Raw genomic sequence first — 27169 nt, forward strand, 5'->3', positions numbered from 1 at the left:
ATCCACTTAGTTTTCCCTGTGTGGATAGTCAGGCCAGATTCTTTTGAGTGATTACGAATCTCATCTAGGGGAGGAGTCCCTACGTTGAACTTAAGAAGCCCGTGGACAACAGTCACAGAGGATGGCCAAACATGGATGGGCTGCACTCTGTGCCACTGGAGGGAATACCCACACTTAGAAGATATGGCTGGAGTGCTGAAAAATGAGACCCAAAGGAAGGAAAGGGCTCAACCAAGGTGGACTCGTTCTCATGACCAGGAGATCAAAAGAGTCTAGAAAAGCCTTCAGCTAGCTAATGCTTCCTCAGTGAGCTGGGCTGGGAATGCCATGATCTCATTCATACAACCTCACGGAGACAGACGGAGGAAGAGCTGGAGCAGAACCGTTTTATCAAACACCCAGAAACACTATCAGGAAAGACGGATTTTCTCCAAAATCTGCTAAGAGACCCCAGTGAAGGCGAGTACCCCAAGCCCAGTGAAAGCACTTTTCGCCATGTGGGGCCCTGGCTCCACCACCGTGGACTCTAACCTTGGTCTTGGATGAGTACAAAGAGGAAGACGAAATGGCCCTGAAGAAAACCCAGCTGGGAGATGCAACTGATCATAGGAATGGAGGGCCTCATCACTAGTGAAGGTCACATGCTAATAAATAAGAGGCTTGATGCTTGGTTAGCTTTGTCCTTTGTTCTTGAAAAGGACCAAAATGGCGCCCCTATGCTGAAGTCAGCGTGCGGTGTGTCTGGCTGGGCAGACCTGTGCCCGTGTCTCTCATGTCTCACAATCGATTCCACAGTTCTTCAGAGAGAAGAGGCACAATGTGGACAGACTCAGGCGTCCTGACTCCCACGCCAATGCTCAGCCCACTCCCAACAGAGTGGTACAGTGTGCACTTCACACACAAAGAGAAGGAAGCTATGCGGGGATCGATGGCCACTGTGAATGGTACGTGGGCTCTGAGAAAGGCCAGTCCTCAACAAGAACAGGAAATCCTGGTCTTCAGAGTGACCTCACTCTTCAGAGCTGATTCTGTTAGTGAACAAAGGGATAGTCCTGGCATTCTGCCTCTCCAGGTACGTATGCGTGGGGTGTGTATTTGTGTGTATGTCTGTGTTAAGGCTAGGTGGAGGCAGGGAGGTGGCAAAGTGGACTGGGAGTCAGCAAGACCCAGATTGAAATCCTACCTCAGACACTTAGCTGTGTGACCCTGGGTAAGTGCCTTAGCTTCTCTTAGCCTCCCAGGGTGGCTGCGAGGATCAAATGAGTTAACATGTGTCCAGCGCTTGAATTTCTCTAAATGTTAACATCAATGATGAAGGCTAGAGAACACCAGTGATCAGCTCATGATGGCGTTCCCAGGGTCCATTCCAAATGTCTGTTCTCTTCTTAGGCCCCCAAGCCGAGCCCTGAGGAAGCAGCCAGCCAACTCCTGCACTGAGAAAACAGCACCTACCACACTGGGCTGTTGTAAGGATCAGAGGAGACTGTATTCATGACGCTTAGCATAGTGCCTGGCACACAGTAGGTGCTTAATAAATGCTTGTTCTCCCTCTCCCCCCATCAGCCCTACCTCCAGGACCTGATGACAGAGTTCCTCATTCATGACGGGCAGTCAGACTCTTCTTCACAAGGTCCTGGTGGTAATCGGTCCTTTCCAATGCGGCTGTCTTTCTCCTTAGCAGAGAAAACAGAAGCCAATCACAGAGCTGAGGGGGTCTGCCTTGTCTCTGGTGTCAGTCATCAAGGCCCCAATCACACCAAACAAGAGCCTTTCCGCTCATCTGATCCCCCTTTTCTTCCAGTATAACTTTTAGAACAAGCCCAAACCCCCAAACTCCTCCTTGGTGCTCCTGCATAGAGCCTTGTAGTGGGAGGGAGGCTCACGTGCCCTCTTCAAGCCGTCGGTTGTAGCCTCCGGCCCCTCGTCCCACATTCCAACCTCCTGGTTTTGCTGATTGTGGATGCAGAAGGTTATGGAAGTGCATTTTCACCCTGGACTTCCTTTTGAAGAATCTGATAGGCATAAAAACTTCATTTGAAGGAAAAAAAATTGACCTGTTAGTAACACGAGTCACCATAACGAGCCTGAATTTTTAACAAGATGATGTTTGATGTAACAGGCATTATGAAAGTGCACACTGGAGCCTTGGACGGTGATGCCAGGAAGAGGCGATTAATCGGACAAATCTGAAGAGCTTTTAGAGGGATCGGTAAAAAACAAGGGTGAATAACTAGGGGTCAGAAGGTCCGCAAATGTGATGAGGTTGTTTCTAGGAATGCTGAATTTGAGCTTGCTTTGAGAAATCCGCAGTCAGCGATCAACTCCAAGGGACAGCCTGGGGAAGAGCCAAGGCTGGAGAAAGAGGGTCGTGATTTGTTCACACGGAGCTGGCTAGGATAATCAAGCAGAGGAGATGTCTTGAGGCATGAGTGTCTCCTGTGGAAGTAGGGGGAGGGGAAGAGGAGCCAGTGAGGAAGGTGGAGGAGAAGGAGGTAGGGTTAGGATCCAGGGGAGGGCGGCAAAGCCAAAGTCAGACGAGCCCAGAGAATGGTGGAAGAGGGTGGTGGCTGAGGAGGGTCATCGCATGCTCTGTCTCCTTGTGGTGGAAGACTGGTTCTCTAGACATCTGGATGAAGAAAGTCTCTTCTGGATCAGAGTCTCGATAAGAGCGGCTGAGAAGCAATGGGAACTGGGGGTAAGATCCAGGAGATGCAGAGTCTGCTGTGCCGGGACTGATCCCCCAGCCTAAGATGCCCCAGGGGAAGTCAGCCCAGGAGGGGCGGTGGTGCTTGTGCAGACACAAAGGGAAATGGTATTGAGGAAGAGCCATAGGATTTGTCTTTGGGGTATGGGCTGGACTAGAGAGCTGTAGAGGTCCCTCAACAATTTTGAGTTTTGTATTTCTTCTATGTCTAGGAAGGCCATGGCTGCTAGGCCAACCTAGGTTTGAAGGAAAGAACACCAAAGAGTCTCTGGGTCTAAATCTAATTTCATTCTCCTTCCCCCACAAACCATCCGTCTTCCTGTTTATGGCACCAGTATCTTCTAAGTCTCCCTGGTGCATCCCCGGTGTTATCTTTGACAATTCCATCCCTAAAAGGCAAAACTGAGGGTGTGCCAGCATGGTGAAGGGCAAGTGGAAAGGCATAGAAACAGAAAATGTAGGAGTAATGAGCTGGCCAGTGGAGCTGGAGCGTGGAGGGCAGGGAGGGAGGAGCACTACAGGATGGGGCAGGAAGGAGCCAGTCTGTGAGGAGGCAAGACCAGTCAGAAGGCCACCATAGTAGGCTGGGGGAAGTGATGAGGGTCTGTGCCCAACGCCCTGGATGGTGAATGGAGAGAAGATGTATACAAGAGACACTGTGGAGGTAGACACAACAAGGCTTGGCAACAGATAGGATATGGGGAGGTGGGGAGTCAAGGGTGACAATGACGGGGGAAGCCTGGGTGGCTGGGAGGACAGGAAAGTCTGGAAGAGGGCATGTTTTGGGGAGAAAAATAATGAATTCTATTTTGGATACATCGAGTCTGAGATGCCTCCTGGGACATGTGGCTTAAGATGGCGCCAGGACAGTAAGTTTGAGTCATCCCTTAGGAAACTGGCATCAAAAGGTTAATGTGGTATCTGGAGGTGTGGGACTCATCTACAAAGAGCGGATAAGTGAGGGGCATGAATGAGCTAAGCAGGTAAAATCATGCCGAGCAAAAGGCAGGAAGGCCCAAGAGAGAACCTTGTAGGCCATCCTTGGGTAGTGAGTACTGGGGGTCCTGGCTGAAGAATCAGAGAAGCAAACCTACCCACCCCAGAAGAAACTGTCAGGTTACTCAAGCCTGATGGCAGGAGATGGCACAGAGTGGTGGGAGAGGCCTCAGGTTGGGAGCCAAAGACATGAGCTCACCCCAGGGCTCTGTCACTCACTGCAAAGGGCACAAGAAACATCTGTGGGTTTGAAATAAATTTACTTGGGGCAGCATTTAACCTCGCTGTGACTCAGGCTCCTCATGGACAAGACGAAAGAGTCGACTAAAATGACCTCTACTGTCCTCTCCACCTTGAAATGTCTGGTTCCATGATCTCACATGTGTGTGTGCGTGTACATACATGTAGACAAGCCTTCATGGGGTCACTGCCTTAACATCTGTGGCAGGAGGTGACGGTCAGGCTGGAGAGATTCTGTCCTAAAGGGAAGAGCAGAAACCATTCCCCTTTCATGATTAATTATACCCATTTCTGGATTTGCAGGTGTCTTTCTCTTACGAACAGATCCTGGAAAAGACCAGCTCTCTCCTGTGCTCTGGAGCAGATAGTAGACAGAAGGAGGGAAGAGGCAAGGGAAGCCAGAAGTGAGCCTTCAGTTACCATGGCAGAGCCCAAAAAGGGAGGGGAAGAAAATGAGACACAAGTGTGGGTTGTCTGACTGAACACAGGAAGTGGGGCAGGCTCAGACAGGAAGAAGGTCAGCAGGGTCTAGAAACCAGTGACAGTTTATTAAGTAGACATAGATGCCAGTCCTGGGGCCAAGGGCCACATTTCCAGGAAATCTCCAAGAAGCTGACGCTACCCTGAGGGGCCCCTGGCCCGGGGCAGACCCATAGGGCCAAGGTGTCAAACACAGCCACAACCCTCCCTCATAATGGGGCAATATTGAACAAACAAAACAGAAATCCAATCGATACCATCAGTAGGGGCTTCGTGAGTCAGGCTGTGGCCTGCAGGGACCCCAGTGCACAGCCAGACACAATAAAAAGGCTGGCACTGAGATTCTCAGTCACTCCGCTGGGACTTCAGCCTGTACTCTGGCACTGTCACTCCCTCCTCCTAGGTGTTCCTTCCATCTCTTTTGACAACAAAAATGCTCTAATGTGTATAGATGTGAATTTAACGAACGTCACCCTGAGCTTTTCCCCTTTTGTTTTCTCCTCTTTAGACTTCCTTAGGGCGCAAGACCATGAGTCTTCTCAGGCAGCTGTCGATTATTTTCTTCTGTTTTGAAGTCACCGTCTACTGTCAGTATGAAATGCATCGGATGGACGAAGACTACGATGAAGACGGCGATGATGACTATTCCCCTCCATTTTACTTCCATCCCTCCCGGGATGGTGGGATTCCCTCCCACCCAGGTCCTCTCAGCTGTGCTTGGGAATGCTTCTGTCCCCTGACCTTCCCATCGGCCATGTACTGTGACAACCGGAAGCTCAAGGCCATCCCAAAGATCCCTGCACACGTGCAACAGCTCTACCTTCAGTACAACGACATAGAGGCCGTGACAGCGCACTCATTTGCCAACGCGTCTAACTTGAAAGAAATCAACCTTGGCCACAACAAGATCAAGTCTCAGCAGATTGAACACGGTGTGTTTGCCAGACTTCCCAATCTCTTACAACTGCATTTGGATCACAACGACTTGGAAGATTTTCCGCTCCCTCTTCCTAACTCCTTAGAAAGACTTCTTCTTGGGAACAACGCGATCTCCAGAGTGGAGGCGTATGCTATGGAGGGATTGATAAATCTGACCATGCTGGACCTCTGCCACAATCAGCTTCACGACTCTTTATTAAAAGAAAAACTTTTCCAAACGAGAAATTTGATGCAACTCAGTTTATGCAGCAACAGGTTAGAGTCAATGCCTCCTGACCTACCTTCATCACTTATGCATCTGTCTCTAGAAAATAATTCCATTTCTCTCATACCAGACAATTACTTCAAAAAATTCCCCAAGCTTCTTGCCCTAAGACTATCGTACAACAACCTGCAAGAAATTCCATATGACACTTTTAACATTTCCAGCCTTGTCGAGCTCAATGTTGGACATAACAGATTGAAGCAAGCATTCTACGTACCCAGAAACTTGGAACATCTATACATGGAAGACAATGAATTTGAATGTATGTAAAATCTTGTCTTTTTACAGAGGGAATTAGGGTGGTCTCTGACAAGCCAGCAAAGTGAACTCGACCTCAGGCACGGCTGCCAATAGTACCTCTGAAGTCAGCCAGGAAAAGAATAGAATTATGTGTGACCAGAAAAGCTCCGGCCTCTTGTAAAAAATTTTTGATACTTTCTGTTAAATTGTGCTCTATTCCATATAAGGCTTAAGCAATGAACACACACAGAAATCCTGTCAACACTTACTTAATTGTCTTTCTCTGATTACTTGAAAAACAATTAAACATTCACTTCTCCAGCTTGTTGTAGCTGCTAGTACAGATGCTGCTAACCACTTTGGGGGTCTAGTGTGAGGGGAGAGTTGGATGGAGGTTGTGCCACTTGGCCATCAGACACTCTGATTGTGGGGGCCTGAGCGTAACTCCACATAGGAGGTATTTACACACAAACATAGCTGATGAGCTCCGTCCTTAGATGGGTTCTTAGGAATGTTTGAGATGGTCTGAATGGTAATTTCTGTTTTTACTTTACAGACATAAATGTCACCCTGATGTGTCCATCCATTGACCCAATCCATTATCGCCACTTAACCTACATTCGCCTGGACCAAAATAGGCTAAAAGAGCCGATAAGCTCCTACATATGCTTCTGCTTCCCTTACATCCACAGCGTTTATTATGGTGAACAAAGAAAACCTGACGGGCAAACGGTGCAGCTGAAGACGCAAGTGTTCCGCAGGTTTCAGGCTGACGATGAAGAGGAAGAAGAAGAAGAAGGAGATGGACAAGGACACGAGCCTGAGGGGCAGGAGCAGGGGAGAACAGAGGAGAACTTTGATCCTTACTTCTACTAAATTCAATACCTACAAGAAAAACGTAGCTTTACATTGTTACTTTATAGTAACAAGCTTAATAGCCATTCCAGATGCCACTGAGTCCTAAAAAATAAACAGAAACCAGCATTTCATGTATTCAGAATGTGAGTGGTCTGACATTTTTAAAGCTTAAAAAAGTCCTCTGTACCCCATCAAAAGAGCAACCTTAATCTCACTGCCCTCTCCTCATTTTTGACTGTTAAGGAGAAAATTTCCACTAAATTTTAAAAGAGCTCACAAGTAACAAAGCAGAGAGCTCCAAATTCTCCCTTCTCAAGGGCTCTCGACCGAGGGAGGTACAGCCCCATTGGTTAGTTATGATAACAATGTCACCCCCACCCCCACCCTGGCATGCCGGAAGCCGAGGAGGCCGTGGGGAGGCCTTTGAAGGCCCCTGCTTCCCTGCTTGTTGAAAAATATCCAGACAGAACTGAATGCACTAACAAGGAGGCAGCTTGTGCTTTCACGTGAACACGGAGCTGACGAAGGTGTGTAGAAATTCGACACGATGTCCTGGTTCTCTGATCTCTTGACAATTAAGCCAGGAAAACAGAATGTGAATTGGGAGGAACCTAGGAGAACCTCTAGAACCCCCCTCCCCCAATCTGGTCACATTCCTATGAAGACCCTAAAGGCCCACACAGGTCAGAAGAGCGAGAGCCAGGATGTGAACCCCCGTTACTGTGACCCCAAACCCAGAAGTCCTGATGTTCCACAACAATCACCCTGAAGTGGGCTGCAGTCGCATAAAGTCAGGGTGGCTGATAAATGAGCAGCAGCTTTCATGAAAATTTACACTGCAATCACAGTTCACGTGTTAGTTGACCTGGTAGAGTTAGCGAGGCAATAAAACAAGTGGCAGTACAAACAGTCAGGCCGGTGGAGCCTCAGATCAAGGCTTCAGTGAGGGCGTCCACATGACACAAGCATTGGTAGACGCCATTTCTCAGACCTCCCTTGCACTAACAAAACACCGCGGGGGTCCATTTTAAACCCTGTCTTGGGCAACCTGGAAACCCGAGTCTCTGGCGGTTTCAAAAAGGCAGCGAAATCTTTCGCTCCTCCCATGTCTGTGGCCCAGCCCTGGCCTGGGTTCAGCGTCGTCAGCTGTCTATTGGACTTTTCACACCCAGTGCGCCACCTGTCCCAAACAGAGCTCAGCGTCTCTCCCCAAAGCCTGTCCCTCTTCCTAACTCTAACTCCCCTGCTTCTATCAAGAGCACCACCATCCCCCATGGCCCAGGCGGGCAACCTTAGAGTCACCCTCAGTCCCTCCCTCTCCCTTGTACCCACATCTGCCAATTCATATGGCTTTTTCTTCCACATCCTCTCATCTGCCCCTCCTCTTCCCCTATGTGGCTCTCACTAGAGTCAAAGCCTCCATCATCTCTTGCCTGGGCTAGCTCAGTAGCCCTCTCTTGGCTGCCCACTTCAAGCCTTTCCTCCTTCAGGGTATCCTTTGAACACAGGAAGCATCTGATCAATTCATTCATTCGCTCCTTTGCCATCTGGCCCCAGATGCCCTTCCCAGACACTAAACTGCTCCCCTGCCCACACTCCACCTTCTGGCCTCCTCGGGGTCCCCCATACCCCAAACAGACCCACTGCCTCCCACGACCCCTATAACATCTGGGCCAGATCTCTCTTCTTCTCTTTCTCCCCATTCCCCACTGCCCCAGGAGGTCATTCCCTCCAAAGGGAGGTCAGGCCTCTGATGGGACCTTCCCCTCCAAACTTCTGAGGCTCCAGCTGCTTTCTCCTGCCCTCTGGTCCAATGAAGGCTCCCCACTCTAATTAATCCCAGTAATGATGATAATCCTCACATTCCCCTGCCGTTCAATGCCTTCCACTTTCTCTCCTGCTTATTCTACAGCTCCTGTTTTGCTCTTCCCCAGAAGCCCACCAACCTACAGGGCCTCCCTGGAGATGGGTGCCATTTTGTCGTCTCCTTCTTCCCCTTCAGTACAAAACCTGAGTCCCCACTCCAGACCGTCCTCTTCCTGGCTATCAATCTGCTCTACCTAAAGCACATACCCTCCATACACGGAGACCACACATATATGGACACCACACTACACACACATGCCACACAAACCCACCCCAAAGGCACCTTAGTGACCAAATAAAGACAAAGACATCATCCTCCATAACTCTCCTCCTCTGGCTCCTCCATCGATGACCTCTCCTCTGGTCAGAACTTGCGAGTTTTCTTGGACTTGCCCCCTTCCCTCATCTATGGTCCACCAGTTGTGAGCAGACCCCGTTCACACCCTCTCTCCCACTCTTCCTTCCCCTTACCGCACCCCAAGAAATACGCAATGATACCCTCCAGGTCACCCTGCCCCCTCCACCCCCTTAAGGCTGCAATCCAACTTCTGGCCTCATTATTCAGCTGACAGTGGTCCCTCCTGAGCTGCCCAATGTCAGGGCCTTTTCTCAGTCTCCATTCCTCTTGACCATGACAATCATGGTCCCCGGGGTGCACTCTCCTCTCTAGGTTCCCAACCTCCTTTCCTGGTTCTTCATTCAGGTCAAACCTACTGACCATGGGTGTCCCCCAGGGCTCTGTCCCGGGCCTCTTCACTTCCCCTCCAACAGGTTTAATGATCACCTCTACATGGATGATTCCCAGCTCTATCTATCTGGCCCATGGCTCTCTCCTGGTTCTATCACATCACACATGGTTCTTGAGACATCTGCAAACTCAAATTGTCCAACATGGAATTCATTATCATTCCCCAGAAATCCTCTCTTCTGCCAAGCTTCCCATGACTGTTGGGGGCACCACCGTCTTCCCAGTCCCCCAGCATCCTCCTTCACTCCTCCCTAGCTCTCATCCCCCAATTCTATCTGCACTCCACCCTTCCTTCTCTGGTTGGTCATTCTGCCTCAAGTCTCTGCCCATGCGAGCCCCTCCTCCACTCAAACGCCAAAATGACCCCCTGAAGCACAGGTCTGCCCACATTCCCCCCCCCCATCCAACAATCTCCAGTGGTTCCCTATTACTTCTAGGCCTCTCACACCTGACTCTCCCCTGAGGCTCTATTACTTAATGACATCGGCCTCTCTGCTGTTCCTCACATGTGACCCTTCAGCTTCTCTCACTGGCTGCCCCCGGGGCCTGCGATGCTCGCTCTCCTCACTCCCCCCACGCTGCTCTGGCTTCCTTCAAAGCTTAGGTCAAATCCCACCTTCTATCGGAGGCTCGCCCATCACCCCCCCCCCCCAGGCCTTGGTTCTCCTCTTGGAATCCTCCCTGGGCATCCAGGCTTGGCTCAGGCACCATTTTTCACAGGAGAACCTTCTGGATCCTCCCGGGTGCTGATGCCCTCTCCCCCTTGAGGTGGCCACAGGTCGCTTGGCACAGTTTGTATTTGCTGATTTATTACCTATATATATGTTGTGTCCTCCCAGGAGAACAGAATGTCATGGAGAACGGGACCATGTCCTTGTTCTCTGCCTCCCCAGCACCATGGCAAGGGCTCTGCACCCGCTGGCCTTTTATATATTCACCGACTTGGGTCGGATCGGGTCACTTTATGAATGAGCTTCCTGAAGCTGAATTCGATTCCACAAATGCTAATCATGCCCGCTTCACACAAGGCAGGGGAAGCTCGCTGCTGCTCACTCATTCCAGTTGTGTCTGACTCTCTGTGGCCCCATTTGGGGTTTTCTCGGCAGAGACACTGGAGTGGTTTGCCATTTCCTTCTCCAGCTCATTCACAGATGAAGAAACTGAGGCAAACAGGGTCAAGTGGCTTGCCCAAGGTCACACAGCTAGTCAACATCCGAGGCCAGATCTGAATTCAGGAAGACGACTCTTCCTGACCCCAGGTCTGGAGCTCTGTCCACTACAGTGAGGGAGGCAGATGCGTATAACAGACAGAGCACTAAACTTGGGGGTCAGGAAGGCCTGGGTTCAAAACTCGATTCAGTTATACACTAGCAGTGTGAGCACTGAACCTCTCTGAAACTCAGTTTCTTCATCTGTGAAATGGGGACATCATTAATACCTACCTCAAAAGGCTGCCGTGAGATCAGTATGCACATCATATGGATGTGTAAAGTGCATGGCCAAACTTAGAGCACAGTATTGTAAGTGTGAGTTATTATTATTATTGATGGGTTTTTTAAGCTTGTATTTGTATCCCGAGTGCTTGGCACACAGTAGGTGATTAATCCATGCCTGAGTGACTGACAGCGCTCTTCATGCTGGGCACTGGAGGGAGAGAGCCATAAGGAAAGGCCCGGCCTGCAGGGGCGACGCCCCAGCCCAGCATCAAGGGGGGACGTTCCCTGGTGAGGGCAACCCACGGGGACAAGCGAAGACGCCTGGCGGAATCTGCTAAGGCCTAGGGAGGCAAACAAAAACCACTTTTAAAACCTCCCCATTCGGAGAGTTACGCAGCTCAGCTTTTTGATGGGCCCAAACATCCTGGAACAAAGACCGCACCAAGCAAAAACCTGAGACTCAGGAACTGGTGTCAAGCCTTAACCCACCCACAAGCATTTATTAAGCACTGATGGCATCCCAAGGGCTGCGCCAGGCACTGGGGATCCCATGAGACCCTGTCCTCAAGGAGCTTATGCTCTACAGGAGGAGACAGTGTGTCCAGCAAGAAATAAACATCCAGGAGCATTTTGGGAGAGGGTGGGCATGAACCGCCAGCAGCGTCCAAGTCTCACAGAGGAGGCAGCAGTTTGAGCTGAACTTGGAGGAGAAATGTGGATTGTAAGCAGCACGAGGGAGAGGGAGGCAGGGACAATGGCCCGGTGATGGGAGACGGCGTGTCCCACGTGAGGAGCTGCAGGGGCCCAGCCTGGCTGGACTAAAGGCTGGGTGCATCCCATTCTCCAGTCATGCCCAGCCAGCACAGGGCTTCCCATTAGCCTCATGGTCCAAGAAAGACACCATTGTTAACCTCCCCTGCTACCTTGTGTGATAATGCTACCATTTTCCAAACCGCAAAATACATGATGAAATGGTGTTTCCAGGGCACCCAAAAGGACCGAAGCCAGAGACTCACTTTCCTAGGACACCTGAGCACAGGGTGAAAAAGAGATCTCTGCTGTGAGTCAACTCCCATTCAGGCTTTCCCGAAAACAGCCAAGCCTGAGGCGGGGGCAGATCCATCCAGCCACGTATAGGTCACAGATGTATGTGGGGAAAGAGATTACACATAAAACTGCATCAGGAAGCAATAGGAAAACCTCTAACAGATCCAACAATGAAGCCACTCCCACTAAGCCTTTTTAAAATATGAACTCCTCTGGACGTATATTAATCGAACACACATGCCTGAGCTTGGCGGGCAAGTTAATTCAGAAAGCAGATGGGGCGTCTCATAGGAAAAGGGTCAGATGACTGAGTATCTCGGCCATCTTAATAAACTAATGTCCACTAAGGCAAACAATTCACCGTACACCCAAGAGTCAAACACCAACAAGCTCGCTAGGTGGGGGGAGCTCGAGGGAACAGTCCTTGGAGCTGCTCTAATTCACCTCTTTTCAGGAATGTTCCGAGCAGGCTCTCACCCAAGGAGAGAAGGAATGTTGGCAAGGCCATCTCCCCCATGGAAAGGGCTTTTAAACCCGCCGGCCCCCAGGCCGCCTGAGATCCTGAAACACTCTGCAGCCTCCCCCGCTGCCTGCGCCCTCCCACTGTGGGCTCAGGCGTGCGCACACACACACACACACACACACACACACACACACACACACACACACGAGTGTCTGCCGAAGAAAACCACGGACACGGTAGGCTCTCTTTTTCAAAGCTATTCTCAATACTGCATGTTGCTGTGTGGGTCATTTTTAATTGTTTTAACCAAGTTAGAGGTCAGTTTTTAAAGAGGTTTCCATGAACTTTAAAAGTGAATACTGAAGAAATATTTTTGAGGATTATCCAACTTCACATTCATGACATTAGGTACAAGGTGCTGCAAAAGTGGTCATTTGACTGCATTTGTCATTGGGGGCGGAGGGAGTTTGGAGCAAACAGTTTATGTGCAATCCCGCAGAGGCAAGCATCTCAACAGACTGCTTAATCCTTAAATTACCACCCACCCCCGGGCCCCCACTTCAAATGCTGCTGAGTTCTCACAGAAGTTTGTGCCCTAGACGCCTTCCTCGCCCACTGGCTGCTGTAAAAGTGGCTCAGAGTGAGGCACCTCACTCTGAAAGAGGGTCTGAGGCGGAGGAGGACGCATTGTATCTGAAGCCACCCCACAAAGTGAAGACAAACACAAAGGATTGGGGGCTTTTAAAAATAAGCCCAATGAATAAATGCTTCCTGTGTTTATCTTAAAAGCACAAAGTGGCTGCCGACTTCCCCGGTAACGGGTCATGTTTCTACCGCAGCCAAACTCAGGTTACCTTCACGCGGGGCTCATGGCTTCTTTTTAGCTTTAAATATTCACAGTCCAAATAGAGAAATGTCGGTTGTGTGATAACCACGTCAACACAATCTGACCACGAACAAGAAGTAAAACAGCTAGTGAGGTTTAGGCTTCTTCATTGAGAGAGAAGGGAACTTGTCACCTGAAAGTGGCCGGCAGAACGTTCCCAGGCTTCTTGCATTCGGATGACCAACAATGAATGAATAAGGGGACAGGCTGGGTTGACTGCCCGCTGCTGGCTCCACAGCCCTTGCCGGCCTCTGGGGTGTGCAGGCTCCTGACCGGCTGGCTCTCTCTGGCTCTCTTTCTGGCTCTCTCTGTCTCTCTCTGCTCTCAGGCACAGCGAGAGGGAACAGGAGCCCGCCGTCCTTGTCCTCCTCAGCCACTCCCACCTGAGTACCCTGGTCTGGGCCACCATGAAGACCCTGCAGGCCGCGCTGCTCTGGGTTCTCTTGGTGCCCTGGGTAAAGCCAGCCCCACCCACTCCACAGAGATCTACGACAGAGATTTTGGAAGAAATATGGGATTATGAGGAGCCCCCCCAAGACGAGAAAACCACGAAGGTAGTGTATTTCTGTATATTATCCTACAACCAACAGACTGCCCGTGTTTGCCCCTGACAACATTTGCTAACGGGCACAAAAGAGAATGCCATTTAAATGACTTAAAAAATCATTCATAATTATAACTGTCACAAAGTAGATTTCTAGAAGCATTTAAAGTGAAAACTGTCCAAGATCACCAGATTGAGCAAATGTGACGTAAGAATCCCCGGGGGATGGGGGAGTCTCAGGTAAAGTGAAGTGCAGATGTACATTGTGGGTGCTCTGTGGCACCTGCCACTTCCCCAGGGGTTAGGGTTAGGGCTACAGCCCGACACCAGCCAGGCTGGGGAAAGGGGAGGAGCCCTCTCAGGGACAGCTATCCCAGCGTGATTCAAATACAGGAACAGAACCAGAGAGTACAAGAAATATTTATTTTGGACGTACTTGAAAATCACTCTCCATGAGACCATTTACATAATAAGGAATGGTCAGCAGCTTCTTAGACTGGGGGCTGGGCAGGGGGCACGGGGCAAACCTTCTGCTCCCTCCCTCTTGAGCTATGTGTTACTTTGGGGTCTTGCCCGCCCCGGCCAGAGATAAGGGCTGACCAAGGGAAAAAAAGTTAACACTGTACCAAAATCCCTTGGACCCCACTGTTCATGCGAGAATTCTGGTCCCCTGACAAGTGACCCTGGTGACCCAAAAAGGCTCCTTGCCCTGAGTCGGGCAGCTTGCAAGGGCCGACCCGGTCAGTCCCTGTTGTCTGGCCTAGGAGGCCAGATGCTGGCTGGAGGGAAGGGGCTCTCACACGGAGGCCTTCAAATACGATGGAGGGACCATTTCAGGGAGAAGCCCTTCGTCTACACTGATTTTATTTGGGTCTTGGTTTAATATGGATGAAAAATAAAAGAGAATCCCTGAATGGGTGACTCTGGGCCTCAGGGAGCAACTGGTCCAAACCCCCACTTACAAAGGCCCATCCTACCTTATATACAATAGAATCCCCCTATTTGTATTTCCTTCTATTTGCTGAGGCTGGCTTATCCAGCACGCAGGGCTTCACACTTACTCTTCAGCAATGCTGCGCCGGGCTCTAGCCCACAGGACTTTTCAAATGCTGGTTGACCAACTGACCGACTGACCTGTCAGGTGATGAGTCTGTTGTCACTCCAAGAACACTCTCATCTGCAAGGCTGAGGAGCACGCTGTCAGAGCGGGTGACACAACCAAATTAAAGCGTCACAGAAACCTTAAAGAGGGACATAAATGCGAGGTACTGTTATTGTGGCCCAGGCAAGCACCGTGTTCGTCCTAGGCACCTACTGTGTGCCGTGCGGGTACACAAAGACAAAAATGAAACCGCCCCTGCCCTCAAGGAGCTTCCATTCTAGAGGCTGAGACAGTATGAACATTGCTCTGTAAGCCATGGACAAAATTAATACAAGCTCCTTTTGCGGGAGGAAGGCACTGGCAAGCTGAGGTGAGGGAAGGGGACAGGGTTTCACGTGGGTGAGACACCGGGATTCTAAGAGGTGCAATGAGCCACGAGGCACAGTCAGAGCACAGGCAGCAGAGTGAGCACCAGGCCTGAAGAACATGGCCAGAGGGCTGAATGTGGAATGTAGCTGGGTCATGAAAAGAGCAGTTTGATTCTGACCTTAAAAATAATGGGAAACCTTGGAGTTCACTGAGCAGGGAGAGACTGGCATCAGGGTGGAGGGAAGACGGATCAGAGGTTTGTGGAATGGAGACCAAAAAGGGGGCGACCCCAACAGTCCAGGGGAAAGTGAGGAGGTCCCCCCCCACTGTCACAGGGGCGACATTTTGATCCCTGTTGATGTTATTTAATTAGGAAGATGGTCGCGAGCAGTAGCCAGCCTGAGGACGTCCCAGGCCAGTGCTCTGGACCCTCCATGGCCCCCATCTAGAGTTCGCTGGCCACGCCTTCATTCTTGAAAAGGAAACAACAAATCCCTCGATGGCGAGCTGGCTTCTTCAGGGGGTCAGTAGGTCAGTTCTGATGCCATGATTTAGAGCTACCCCAAAGGGATCTCATTGTTGTTATTCAATCACATCTGACTCTCCGTGACCCTGTGGACCACAGCTTGCCAAAGCTGCCCATGGGATTTTCTTGGCAAAAATACTGGAGTGGGTCCCCATTTCCTTCTCCCGTGGATTAAGGCAAACAGAAGTGAAGTGACTTGTCTAGGGTCACATGGCTGGTAAGAGTCTGAGGCAGGATTTGAACTCAGGTCTTCCTGACTCCAGGCCCACTGCTCCAACCACTGAGCCACCCAGTTGTAATCAATGTTTATTGACTATTGACAAGCCAGCCCAGATGAAGGGCCCAGAGAGGTCAATGTGAAACTGGTGAAATGTGAGGTCAATGTGGGCCCCTAACTGTCTATCAAGGTTAATGGACGTGAACAGGAATTGCCTTTAAAACAGATGTGCAGGATAAGCCTTATTGCTGTCATCAGAGATGATAACAGACTGGACAGGAGAGGACTCACGTCCATCTAGAAGAGGCAGCACAAGAGGGCAGTGAGCCCAGGACCGAGCAGAAGGAAGAAATGGAGGCCAGTCTTTGAAGGACCGATGGGCTACCAGCATGGTAGCAAGGCAGGGAAAACGACGTCTTCAAAGCACTAAGACAAGCATTTCCCAAAGGCCCATGGGGGTGTGAGCAGGGTGGAGCAGAGAATAAGCGAGGGCCCTCAAAGGTCGAGGAGAACCAAGCCGAGGCACTCCCCAAGCAGGCAATCCAGCCAGACCAAGGCAGCCAGAGGGTCCCAGGGTGTCCCTACCTTCCTTGAAGACTGGGTCCAATCTTACCCATTCCAGGAGACTTTTCCCATTCCCCCAGATGTCAATACTTTCCCTTCTCAGAAAGGGCAGGAGGCAGAGCTTGGGTCACACAGATCAAACCCCCCTGTCTCCTTAGACCCTGGAAAGGGCCTGAGCCCAGGAGCCCTGGAGGTAACAATGCTTCCAGCTCTATGCAAAAGGCTGTCATCCCGAGAAGCCCCTGTGGAGATGCAGACTGGATACCACTCCTACAGGTGTGCCAGCCACCGCAACTGAAGACCCAGACAAGAGGCTACTTGCCACCCAAGTCCTTGGCGTGCCAATGACTCCTCATCAGGAACCGATGGGATTTTATCAGTGGAAATGACATGAAAGAAGAGGCCTGACCATCTGCTCTGCTTCGGCGTCCTCAGGACCTTTTCCTCTGCTGCAGCTGAGATCTTCCCTGGGTGCTGTCTCTGCCCCTGAAGGGGGAGCCCCGACAGTGCAGGGCCAGGCTCACTTTCTGTCTGTGTCCCCAAGGCTCTACACACAGTAAGTGTAAGGGATGGCACTGGAGATAGGAACAGATCATGTGGGGAGGGCTGGCAGGTGGGCAGCAGACAGAAAGCTCCCCTAGAGGAGGCTGCCAGGAGAAACTAAGGAAGGTATTCCACAAAATGGCAAATCTATGGGAGAACACGGACAAAAGTCCACAGCCTGGGCAGGCCTGGATGGGCTGCAATCTGCATCCCTGGAAGAGGAGGGCGCAGGCCCACTGAGGCATGCCCAGCATGTGAGGAGGGGACGGAGCACCAGCCACTCTCAGAGATTCTCTGGAAGCCCAGCCCTACCCGGGAGGGGGGGGGCAAGACCTGTCTATTCTCCCACATGGAAGGGCAGTGATCCTCCCAGTGTGGGCATTGGAAGGATGGTCAGTCAATCCCCTCTGAAGCCCCCGGGTCCAGGTGGGTCCAGAACCCCGGAGCATATATTCTGGGTCCTGCGACTTCCCCCACCAAGCTCCCTTTTCTGACCCCCACTCCTCCAAAGGTACTGCATCACCCTGCTAGAAGTAAGCTCCCTGAGGCCCAGGCTGCTTCACGTTTACATTCCCATCCTTAGCATGGCTTCCAAAACACAGCTGGCTCTCCACATGCAATCGCAGATTAATGGACTGATCGGTGGGGGCTCTTCCTGGTCTAGGTAACTGCGCAGCACTCATAATGGAGCTGGCTGCCCTCATGCCATCCCAGGAGTTCAGCCAACTGGACCCATTTTGTTCATCTGCTTCTGCTGAGAACCAGAACCAAAGGCCTATTCCATTCTTCCTCGTTCTGGTCTGAGCATAGCCTCCCTGCCTCTCTAGCCACGGAGGGGAGCCTAGAGGCAGGCTGGGGCTTCTCCACCGGGATCTCGTGGCACTGACCCCGAGCCGGAATCACAGGCAGGCTGCACCAAGTCGTGCTAGAAGTGACTGCCTCAAGTGAAGTGGGCAGTACCAGGAGAACACGGTGCACGGTAACAGCAATACTGTCCGATGACCAGCTGTGGATGACTTAGCTATCGGCAGCAGTGCAAGGACCCAAGACAATTCCAAGGGACTCATGATAAAAAATGCTGTCCATCTGGAATCTGAACGAAGATCAAAGTGCACTATTTTTCACTTTCTTTTTTGTTGTTGATGTTGCTTTTTCTTTCACAGTCTGACTAACATGGAATTATGTTTTGCATGATTAAAAAAAAAAAAGAAGTAATTGCATCAAGTTATAACCCTGACAGAGCCCCACTCATTCTAATGCAGCCTGATAGGGGCTCAACCCCAAGCCGCGGCTCCCTAAACAATGCAGAAAACAGCCCACCTTGCACACCGTGCCCATCCCAAGCCAAAGCCTCCATCACACAGGGCTCCGTAGGGTTTGCTTTTTGGCTAATTAAAGTAACTGACCATCTTTATTTTTCTAACAGAAAAAAGATATCATGGCAATTCTACATGCCTTACAAAAAGATGAGAGTGCAACAGAGCAGCCGGCAAGAAACGAAGATGGTGGTAAGGATTCACGTGGGCTTGGGTCTTGTCTGACTGTATTTCCAAAAGGTCCTGCAGGATGAAGTGACCCAAGCAGCCAATGGGGAAGCAAAGCCTCTTTGTCTATACCTGTGTATGGATATGGTTCCTCCCCCAGCTCCCTCCCCAGAAAGTAAGCCCCTCCAGGGCAGGGAGGAGGGCGCTTTAGCACAGGGCCCGGCACAAAGGACATGCTTAGAACACCTGCTGATCGATGACTGACCAGGGAAGGAGATTCCTCCAGGTGAAAAGGAGGCCCAGAAGAGCAGTGGTTGGGCATGGGCGCGGGCCGCGCACACACGTACACACACACGCCCAACGGGTGATAAGCTGTAGAGAGATGATAAGATGATCCATGTTAGACACTGTCCAACGACCTCGGTCTGCTTACAAAGCTGCTGCCCCCAGCTCAGATGCTCTGCTTTGCCAAACACTTAACTTGAATCTGGAATGAATAGATGCTGCTTCTGTTGACCCTGTTTCCAAGGTTAATTAATCACTGCTTCTAAAAGGTCTCTCTGACTAAGCTCTGACAGGCTCTGGAAAGGGTTATCCATTCAGTCATTCAGCTGTTGTGTGTGTAAGCATATGCACATGTGTGTATGTGCGTGTTTATATGTGTGCCTCATTAGATGAAGTTTTCAGAGGCCAAAGAAAGTCACCTGAAAAAGCGTGGTTTGAATGCAGAAACCAGAGTCTGGGAAGGGGCAGGATAAGGCTGGCTGGTGCTGGGCTGCGGACAGCAGAAGGGCCCTTACGGGGTGTGCAGCCTTGGAGAAGCCCCCGGTGCTCACTATTCCTGTCTTCCCTTAGAAATGCCGACCTGCCTCCTGTGCGTCTGTCTCAGCGGCTCCGTGTACTGTGAGGAGACTAACATCGATGCCGTGCCCCCCTTGCCCAAGGAAACGTCCTACCTTTATGCCCGATTCAACAAGATCAGGAAGATTACAGCCAAAGACTTTGCAGATATTCGTAAGTTAATTAAGTTTAACTCTGGAGTCAAGCACCCCCAAAGGGGTAGATGTGCGCACGCGCGCGCGCACACACACACACACACACACACACACACACACACACACACAGATTCTATAAGAGGCTGTGAGTCTCTATTGCCCCCTTGGTTGGTTTTTTAAAAGAATATAAAAAATGTGACCTGCCTAAAGTTTCATTAGATTGTAAACTCCTTGAGGACAGGGACTGTGCTTCGCCTCTTTTTGTCTCTTCAGCACTTAGGACAGTGCCTGGCACATAGCAGGGGTCTAAGGAATGTTCACTGGTTGATTGTGTTATAAGAAATAATGAAGGAACCCCAAGAACCCCAAGCTCCACCCCTTCTTCCTCCTGTCTACACTATGATACCCCTTCTTTTGTGCTCCCTTCTCTGCCCTCTATTCAGACCCTCAGTCCACCCCGAGAAACACTATTCTTACTTAAGTCTCCCAATGCCCTTCAAAGACAGCCAGGTTCTGGAGGGCCATTTCGGCTTCGCCCTTCAAAGTTAAGCCCTCTCTGTCCTTCATTGTCCTTCATTCATGCTGCAGTGACATGCACTCAAACCCCTTCAAACGGTGGCCCCCAGAACACATGTCCTGAGCAAGCTTGAATCTGCCCTGAGTCCGCGGGGGGGGCGGGGGATGATGACGCTGCCCTCCTTACTTCAGGGCTGCAGGGATCCCTGTAGCTCCCTGGGCTGCCCACCCTGCTGCTGCTCTACACGGAGCAAGTGGTCCACTCAAACTTTCCTGGGTGCTTGCCCCCCTTTCCTCTCTGCTCGTAAGTGGGGCAGCATCTTGGTTCAAGACTCCCTGGCTTCTTTCTCAGATTATACCAACAACCTCCTGACCAGACATCCCTATCCTCAGGCTGTCCCTTCTCCAATCCCCCTGTATACAATCTAGCCCTGTCACATCCCTCCTCACAAGCCTGCCTTCCCTCCTTCCTTGAGGACAAAACACCAACGTTCACGGCCAATGTTTAAAGCCCTCTGCGATCTGGCTTCAGCCAAACTCTACAGTGAAGCTGTGGCCTCGTTCCAACCCCATCTCTCTACACACTCGACATTCTGGCCAGATGGGGCCACTGGCTAGTTCCCAAACCTGAAATGCCATCTCCCTATGCTGGGCACTCTATCCCCGAGGCTGGAATGAGATCCCCGCTGACTGCACCATCACAGGCTCAGCTTTGGGGCCATGGACTCTGCAGAGCAGAGGGAGTTCTCCCTCCTTGAATTCCAGAACAGGCCTACGATTCTCTCCTACGCCGTTGATCCTACCTGGCGTCAGACATGAGCTGCTCCCTGCCCCTCAGCTCCCCAGGCCCAGGCCCTTAGTGGGAATCTGAGCCATCAGAACCCCACGATTCCTTTTTGGTGACTCAGTTTCCACGTGATGGGAGCACCACACTGAGCCACAGAAGGGGACAACAAACTGGTGCTTGGTTCCTCTGATTGGCTCCATCTCATTTCCTCAGCTGCAAAACGAGGGGCCCGGACAGCATGGCTGCCCGGGCATTCTACGCCCACGCTCTGAGACTGCGATGAAACAGTGCCCAGTCACAGTGAAATGAAATGTGACATTTTAATGTTTCTGTGTTCTTTCCCTCAAGCTAACTTACGAAGACTCGATTTCACCGGCAACCTGATAGAAGACATAGAGGACGGCGCCTTTTCCAGGCTCTCCCTGCTGGAGGAGCTCACGTTGGCAGAGAACAGGCTGCTGAAGCTGCCAGCCCTGCCGCCCAAGCTGACTCTACTCAATGCCAGGCACAACAAGCTCAAAAGCAAGGGCATCAAAGCAAACACATTCAAGGCGAGGAACTTTTCATCCGATTGTAACCAACAGGGGCATCGCACAGGCTGGCAGGCTGGCTGCAGCCACTCTCCCTGGGTATCCACTGACCTGTGACTGCCAGTGTGAAAGCCTTGGGTCTAACCTCAGAAACGAGGCCTTGGGTCTGACCTCGGAAACGAGGCCTTGGGTCTGACCTTGGAAACGAGGCCTTGGGTCTGACCTTGGAAACGAGGCCTTGTGTCTAACCTCGTGTCTAACTTCGGAAACAAGGCCTTGTGTCTAACCTTGTGTCTAACTTCGGAAACGAGGCTTTGGGTCTAACTTCGGAAACGAGGCCTTGGGTCTAACCTTGGAAACGAGGCCTTGGGTCTAACCTTGGAAACGAGGCCTTGGGTCTAACCTTGGAAACGAGGCCTTGGGTCTAACCTTGGAAACGAGGCCTTGGGTCTAACCTTGGAAACGAGGCCTTGTTTCTAACCTTGGAAACGAGGCCTTGTGTCTAACTTCGGAAACGAGGCCTTGTGTCTAACTTCGGAAATGAGGCCTTGTGTCTAACCTTGGAAACGAGGCCTCGGGTCTAACCTTGGAAACGAGGCCTTGGGTCTAACCTTGGAAACGAGGCCTTGTTTCTAACCTTGGAAACGAGGCCTTGGGTTTAACCTTGGAAACGAGGCCTTGTGTCTAACCTTGGAAACAAAGCCTTGTGTCTAACCTCGTGTCTAACTTTGGAAACAAGGCCTTGTTTCTAACCTTGGAAACAAGGCCTTGTGTCTAACTTCGGAAACGAGGCCTTGTGTCTAACTTCAGAAACGAGGCCTTGTGTCTAACCTTGGAAACGAGGCCTTGGGTCTAACTTCAGAAACGAGGCCTTGTGTCTAACCTGGGAAACGAGGCCTTGTGTCTAACTTTGGAAATGAGGCCTTGTGTCTAACTTTGGAAACGAGGCCTTGTGTCTAACTTTGGAAATGAGGCCTTGTGTCTAACCTTGGAAATGAGGCCTTGTGTCTAACCTTGGAAACAAGGCCTTGTGTCTAACCTCGTGTCTAACTTCGGAAACAAGGCCTTGTTTCTAACCTTGGAAACAAGGCCTTGTGTCTAACTTCGGAAACGAGGCCTTGTGTCTAACCTTGGAAACAAGGCCTTGTGTCTAACCTTGGAAACGAGGCCTTGTGTCTAACCTCGTGTCTAACTTCGGAAACAAGGCCTTGTTTCTAACCTTGGAAACAAGGCCTTGTGTCTAACCTTGGAAACAAGGCCTCGTGTCTAACTTCAGAAACAAGGCCTTAGGTCTAACCTCAGAAACGAGGCCTTGGCTGGAACCACTGAAACCAGGCCTCTCTACCCTTGCTTTCCCCCCATCTCCAGTCTATCCTCCACAGAGGTGCAGCCCAGGGGGATCTGACCACGCCACTCCTCTCACTCCTCTGGTGGCTCTGCACAACTGAGGGCCCCGAAAGCCCTTTCCAGTCTTACCCCAGCTCCCCTTTCCAGGATGATCACACACGCCTCTCTGCAGTGAGCAAACTGCCTCCTTGCTCTTCCACATTCCATCATTTTCTGCCTACACCACTTTGCCCAGGCTGTCCCCCAACCCTTGAATGATAGAATCCCCAGCTCCCTTCCAAAGATGGTGGGCTCAGTGCTGCCTTCTGCAGAGAGCCTTTCCTGATGTCCCCACCCCCCAAACTACCTTGTATCAACTTGGGATTGAGCCGTGGCCAATGGCAGGGAGCCCATGGCAGAGGCACACGAGGCACCCAGGTAAGCCCCACCTGTCTCCCGCAGCTGCCCCTGCCCAAAGGAGCCCCGACCAAACCACCTAAGGAAAGGTGACAAAGAAGACCCTTCTCCTTCCTTCCTACAGAAGCTGAATAACCTGTCCTTCCTCTATCTGGACCACAACGAGCTGGAGGCTGTGCCACCACATTTGCCAGAAAGCCTGAGAATCCTTCATCTTCAGGTACAACAATGGTCTTGAACTGGCAGATCCAATTCAAGTTTATGGCACTGGGAATCATTCATTCTTTGAATTTGACTCCCCAGCAATCCCCCACTGCCTGACCCTGCCTAGGGCACAGCAAATGCTGCTGGCTGATTCACTGAACACCTATCTCTCTCTCCTTCCACTTACCCTCCCACCCTTTTCTCTCTTCCTCCCTGTCTCTGTCTCTCCTTCCTTTCACTCACCCCCTTTCCTTTCTCCCTCCCTCTCTGTCTCTCTGTCTTTTCTCTCTCTTTCCTTCCTTCCACTCACCCCTCCCTTTCCTCTTTCTTTCCCTCTCTTTCTCTCTGTTTCTGTCTGTCTCTGTCTCTCTATCTCTCTCTCCTTCCTTCCTTCCACTCACCCCTCCTCTCCTCTCTCCTTCCCTCTCCCTCCCTCTCTGTCTGTCTCTCTCTCCATTATCACACCTCTCGTTACCTCTCACAGACTCAGGGCTTATCACTGCATTCACCAGAGTTCACCAGTCCTTCCATGCTGATTCTCTGGCTCAGCTCTGCCCTTTCACTCAGCATCAGTGCAGAGTCTCTCTGGTTTCCTTTGAAACTGTCCATTTCACCATTTCCCATGGAACAATGTTATTTTGTTATCTTCCTACACCAGGCCCTGTTTGGCCACCCTCCAACATGGGGACAGCCCCTTACTTTCCAATGTCTGGCTGCTCTTAAAAAAAAATTGCAGAAATGCTTTTGTCTCTCTGGGTCCTTCTCCTCTTTCTTTGATCTCTTTGGCATACACATCCTTAGGTAGAGTTTTATAGCTGGGTCAAAGGCTAGCCCATTTTGGTGATTTTGGCAGCGTGGCTCCACGGTGCTTTCTAGGTGGCTAGCCCAATTCACAATTCCACCAACAGGGTCCTAGGGCCTGTTTTCCCGCAGACTCCCCAGTGTTTGTCATTTTTCCTCTTTTGTTATCTTTGCCAGTCTATGGGTAGGAGGTGGAACCTCAGCGTTAGATAAGCTTTCTAGTGATTTCACTACACAACTCTACTTTAAGGTAATAAAAGGATCAATAAACTGGCTTAAAAAATAACCAGAACAGGGCCCTTGTATCCCTCATTCTTCCTTTCATCCTCTGAAATCTCAGGAAATGGCAGCTTGGGTGGCTCAGTGGCTAGAATACTGGGCCTACAGTCAGGGAGAGCTGAGGTCAACGCCAGCCTCAGACACCTACTAGCTGTGTGACGAGTCACTTAACTAGCTTGGACGAGGGACGTAACCATTATTTGCCTCAGTTTCCTCAACTGTAAAATGGGAATAGTATTAGCTGGCTACCCCAGGGTTGTTGTGGAGATCAAATGGGATCATCTTTGTGCTCAGCACAACGCACGCAGCATAACAGGAACCACACGAATGGTAGCTGCTATTATAATTAGCAATAATAACCAGAAACGTTAACTCTGCTCAATAGAGAGGATGGTGCCCTGGCACTGAGAGGACAGACAGGGCTCCTTCCCAGGGGCGGGTTCCATGGTTTCCGCTCCGCATAAATAATGAAACTTCACTTCCCTCCTTCATCTCTAGCCTCCAGGGTCCACAGACCTTATGGCAGCTTTCCGGGGCCTCCAACTCAATCTGTTCATAGACAAACTCATCCTCCTTCCTTCCGCAGCAGCGTCTCCTTGCTGACTTCTCTCTTTCACGAGTGGTAGCACCGTTGTCACGGTCAGCCAGAATCCAAACTTCATTCCCAGCCATTCTTTGGCTCTGCCCCAAACATCTAACCAGGTGTCAATCAGACCCACTGATACCCAGAGACTTTCCTTCTAGCGTCCATCATTTTGGACCCACCCTGGTCAAGGCTCTCATTTCCTCTTCCTGGAACTATTAAAGTAGCTTCCCATCCAGGCTCCATGCCCCTGCTAGATTAGTCTTACCACACTGAGCCACAGGCCACACTTTAAGAGCTCTGAAAAGCCCACTTTCTTACCTCCTCCTGGAAGTCCTCTAGTTCGCATACAACCTACTTCTCTAAACTCTGCATGTCTTGTACACTGTGGACTCCAGCCATCCTGGACTGCTTGGCATATTCCCAGCATGACCTGTTCAGCCCACTCCATTCCTGGCACTGTCATGCCTAGAGTGCTCCTTTCTAGATGCTGCCCATTAAAATCCCACCCATGTAGTACTCTACGATGCATTTACAAAGGCCTTGGAGGCAGCTCTCGTCCCATCATTTCAGTTGTGTCCGACTCTCCGTGACACCATGTGGGGTTTTCTTGGCAAAGACACTGGAACGGTTTGCCATTTCTGTCTCTCACTCATTTTACAGATGAGGAAACTGAGGCAAACAGGGTTAAGTGCCTTGCCCAGGGTCACACAGTAAGCACCTGAGGCCGCATCTGAACTCAGGTCCTCCTGACTCGAGGCCCAGAGCTCTATCCACTGCATCACCTAGCTGCCCCCCAAAATCCTCCCCCGTAGAGGAAGCTTTTCCCGATGTTGTTTGTTCAGTTGTTTCAGGCGTATCTGACTCTTTTGACCCCACCTGGGGTTTTCCCAGGCCCAGAGCTCTATCCACCGCCACGTTGCCCTTGAGGTGTAAACATGTTCTATTTAGACAAGAAGTTTGTCTTTTCATCCCCAAGAACAGCAGGGGGAGACAGGTCCTGACAGACTCTTGGTGTGGGCACGGTGACTGACTTCAGATTCTCTCCTGTGTTATAGTTTAACAACATAGCTGACATCACGGATGACACATTCTGCAAATCCAATGATACGCGTTACATTCGGAGCCGTGTTGACGAGATAAGAATGGAAGGCAACCCGATACTCCTGGGAAAGCACCCCAACAGCTTCATCTGCTTAAAAAGGCTGCCCACTGGAACGTACTATTGACCAAGTCTCATCCAGCTTCATATGCACCCAAAGGGGAAATAGAGCCACTGTCCTCCCCCTCATTTAAAGGATCCTATAGCCTAGTTTAGTTATATTTTTGTATATCCCTTGGCAGCTTTCAGGCACTTAAACTTTTTTTTGGTCTTGTTTTATACTAGAATATTTAGAAAACTTTACATCTACATTTTGCATTCAAAATGTAACATAATGTGAATAACTGAGACTAGTCAATATAAATATCACCACATAACCCACTTGGCTCATGGCAAGATGCTGGGCACACTGTAATGGTGTCTTTGTATCCATGTCTAAATGTGGGGCACCTTCTTCTTCTCATCACTACAAATATGTAAGTGTGCATGCACACCCAGGACCGTCTCTCTGATGTTCTTCTTTCTTGTTCTTGCCTGAGGCCATAAAGCATCAATGCTAAAGCAATGCCTCCCTGCCCTTACCCCAGCTCAAAGGGAAATACTTTCAGGCACCCACAGTTTCTGCAAGCTGGACTGACATCGGGGAGGCAGAGTTATTGCTGTTTTATGCCATAAAATGTGGTAGAGTCTGCTATGAGACACGTGTTTATAACAAACCTTTCAACTGGAGTCAACTTCTCCATTCCTTTGTCAAGCCCCAATAAAATATACATTCATAATAATTTGCTCTAGTTTGGGGAGGTGCAGTTTAGGGGATTTCTTTGGCAGTATTCAAAGAATGCATCTCCATCCTCGGAGGCCTGCTCCCTCTGGAGCTGAGGTAGTTAACACAATCATCATCACCTCCATTTTACAAGTGAGGACACCAAGGCTTGCACAAGGATGAGATGACTTAGGCAAAGTTAGATTTGGGAAACAAGTTCTACTCTTTCTGCTCCTGGCCCAGGCCTTCTACAGCCCTGGAGGATGTAGCATGCTTCCTACTGAGGGGAACATACACATGTGCTAGCTGAGCCTGGGTTTCACCTGTGGGTCCAAGGAACAGGTCAGCC

General features: G+C 50.6%; 3 protein-coding genes across 4 annotated transcripts in view; 2 read left to right on the forward strand and 1 right to left on the reverse strand.

Annotated features, from left to right (window-relative positions):
- The window catches only part of CENPP (centromere protein P), a 191630-nt gene that overhangs the window by 130624 nt on the left and 33837 nt on the right, over positions 1-27169 (reverse strand). The window contains exon 6 of one of the 2 annotated variants that reach the window (XM_020964372.2): positions 18426-18889. The exons of the other annotated variant lie outside the window; for it this stretch is intronic. Coding sequence (XP_020820031.1) covers positions 18755-18889 — 135 coding nt within the window. The 3' untranslated portion in view covers positions 18426-18754. Of the gene's footprint in view, positions 1-18425; positions 18890-27169 lie in introns of those variants that run through there. 2 annotated transcript variants of the gene reach the window in all.
- On the forward strand, positions 4933-6841 carry OMD (osteomodulin). Its single transcript, XM_020964369.2, has 2 exons — positions 4933-5886; positions 6421-6841. The coding sequence occupies exons 1-2, from the start codon at positions 4950-4952 to the stop codon at positions 6738-6740; spliced, it is 1257 nt and encodes a 418-aa protein (XP_020820028.2). The 5' UTR covers positions 4933-4949; the 3' UTR covers positions 6741-6841.
- OGN (osteoglycin) lies at positions 12408-26839 on the forward strand. The gene is made up of 7 exons (XM_020964373.2): positions 12408-12518; positions 13497-13722; positions 18460-18541; positions 19373-19531; positions 21164-21366; positions 23213-23308; positions 26014-26839. Exons 2-7 carry the CDS (start codon positions 13576-13578, stop codon positions 26182-26184), a joined length of 858 nt encoding a protein of 285 aa, XP_020820032.1. The 5' UTR covers positions 12408-12518; positions 13497-13575; the 3' UTR covers positions 26185-26839.

Source organism: Phascolarctos cinereus, unplaced genomic scaffold, assembly GCF_003287225.1.
Source record: "Phascolarctos cinereus isolate Bilbo 61053 unplaced genomic scaffold, phaCin_HiC Scaffold_4;HRSCAF=312, whole genome shotgun sequence".
Lineage (NCBI taxonomy): Eukaryota > Metazoa > Chordata > Mammalia > Diprotodontia > Phascolarctidae > Phascolarctos > Phascolarctos cinereus.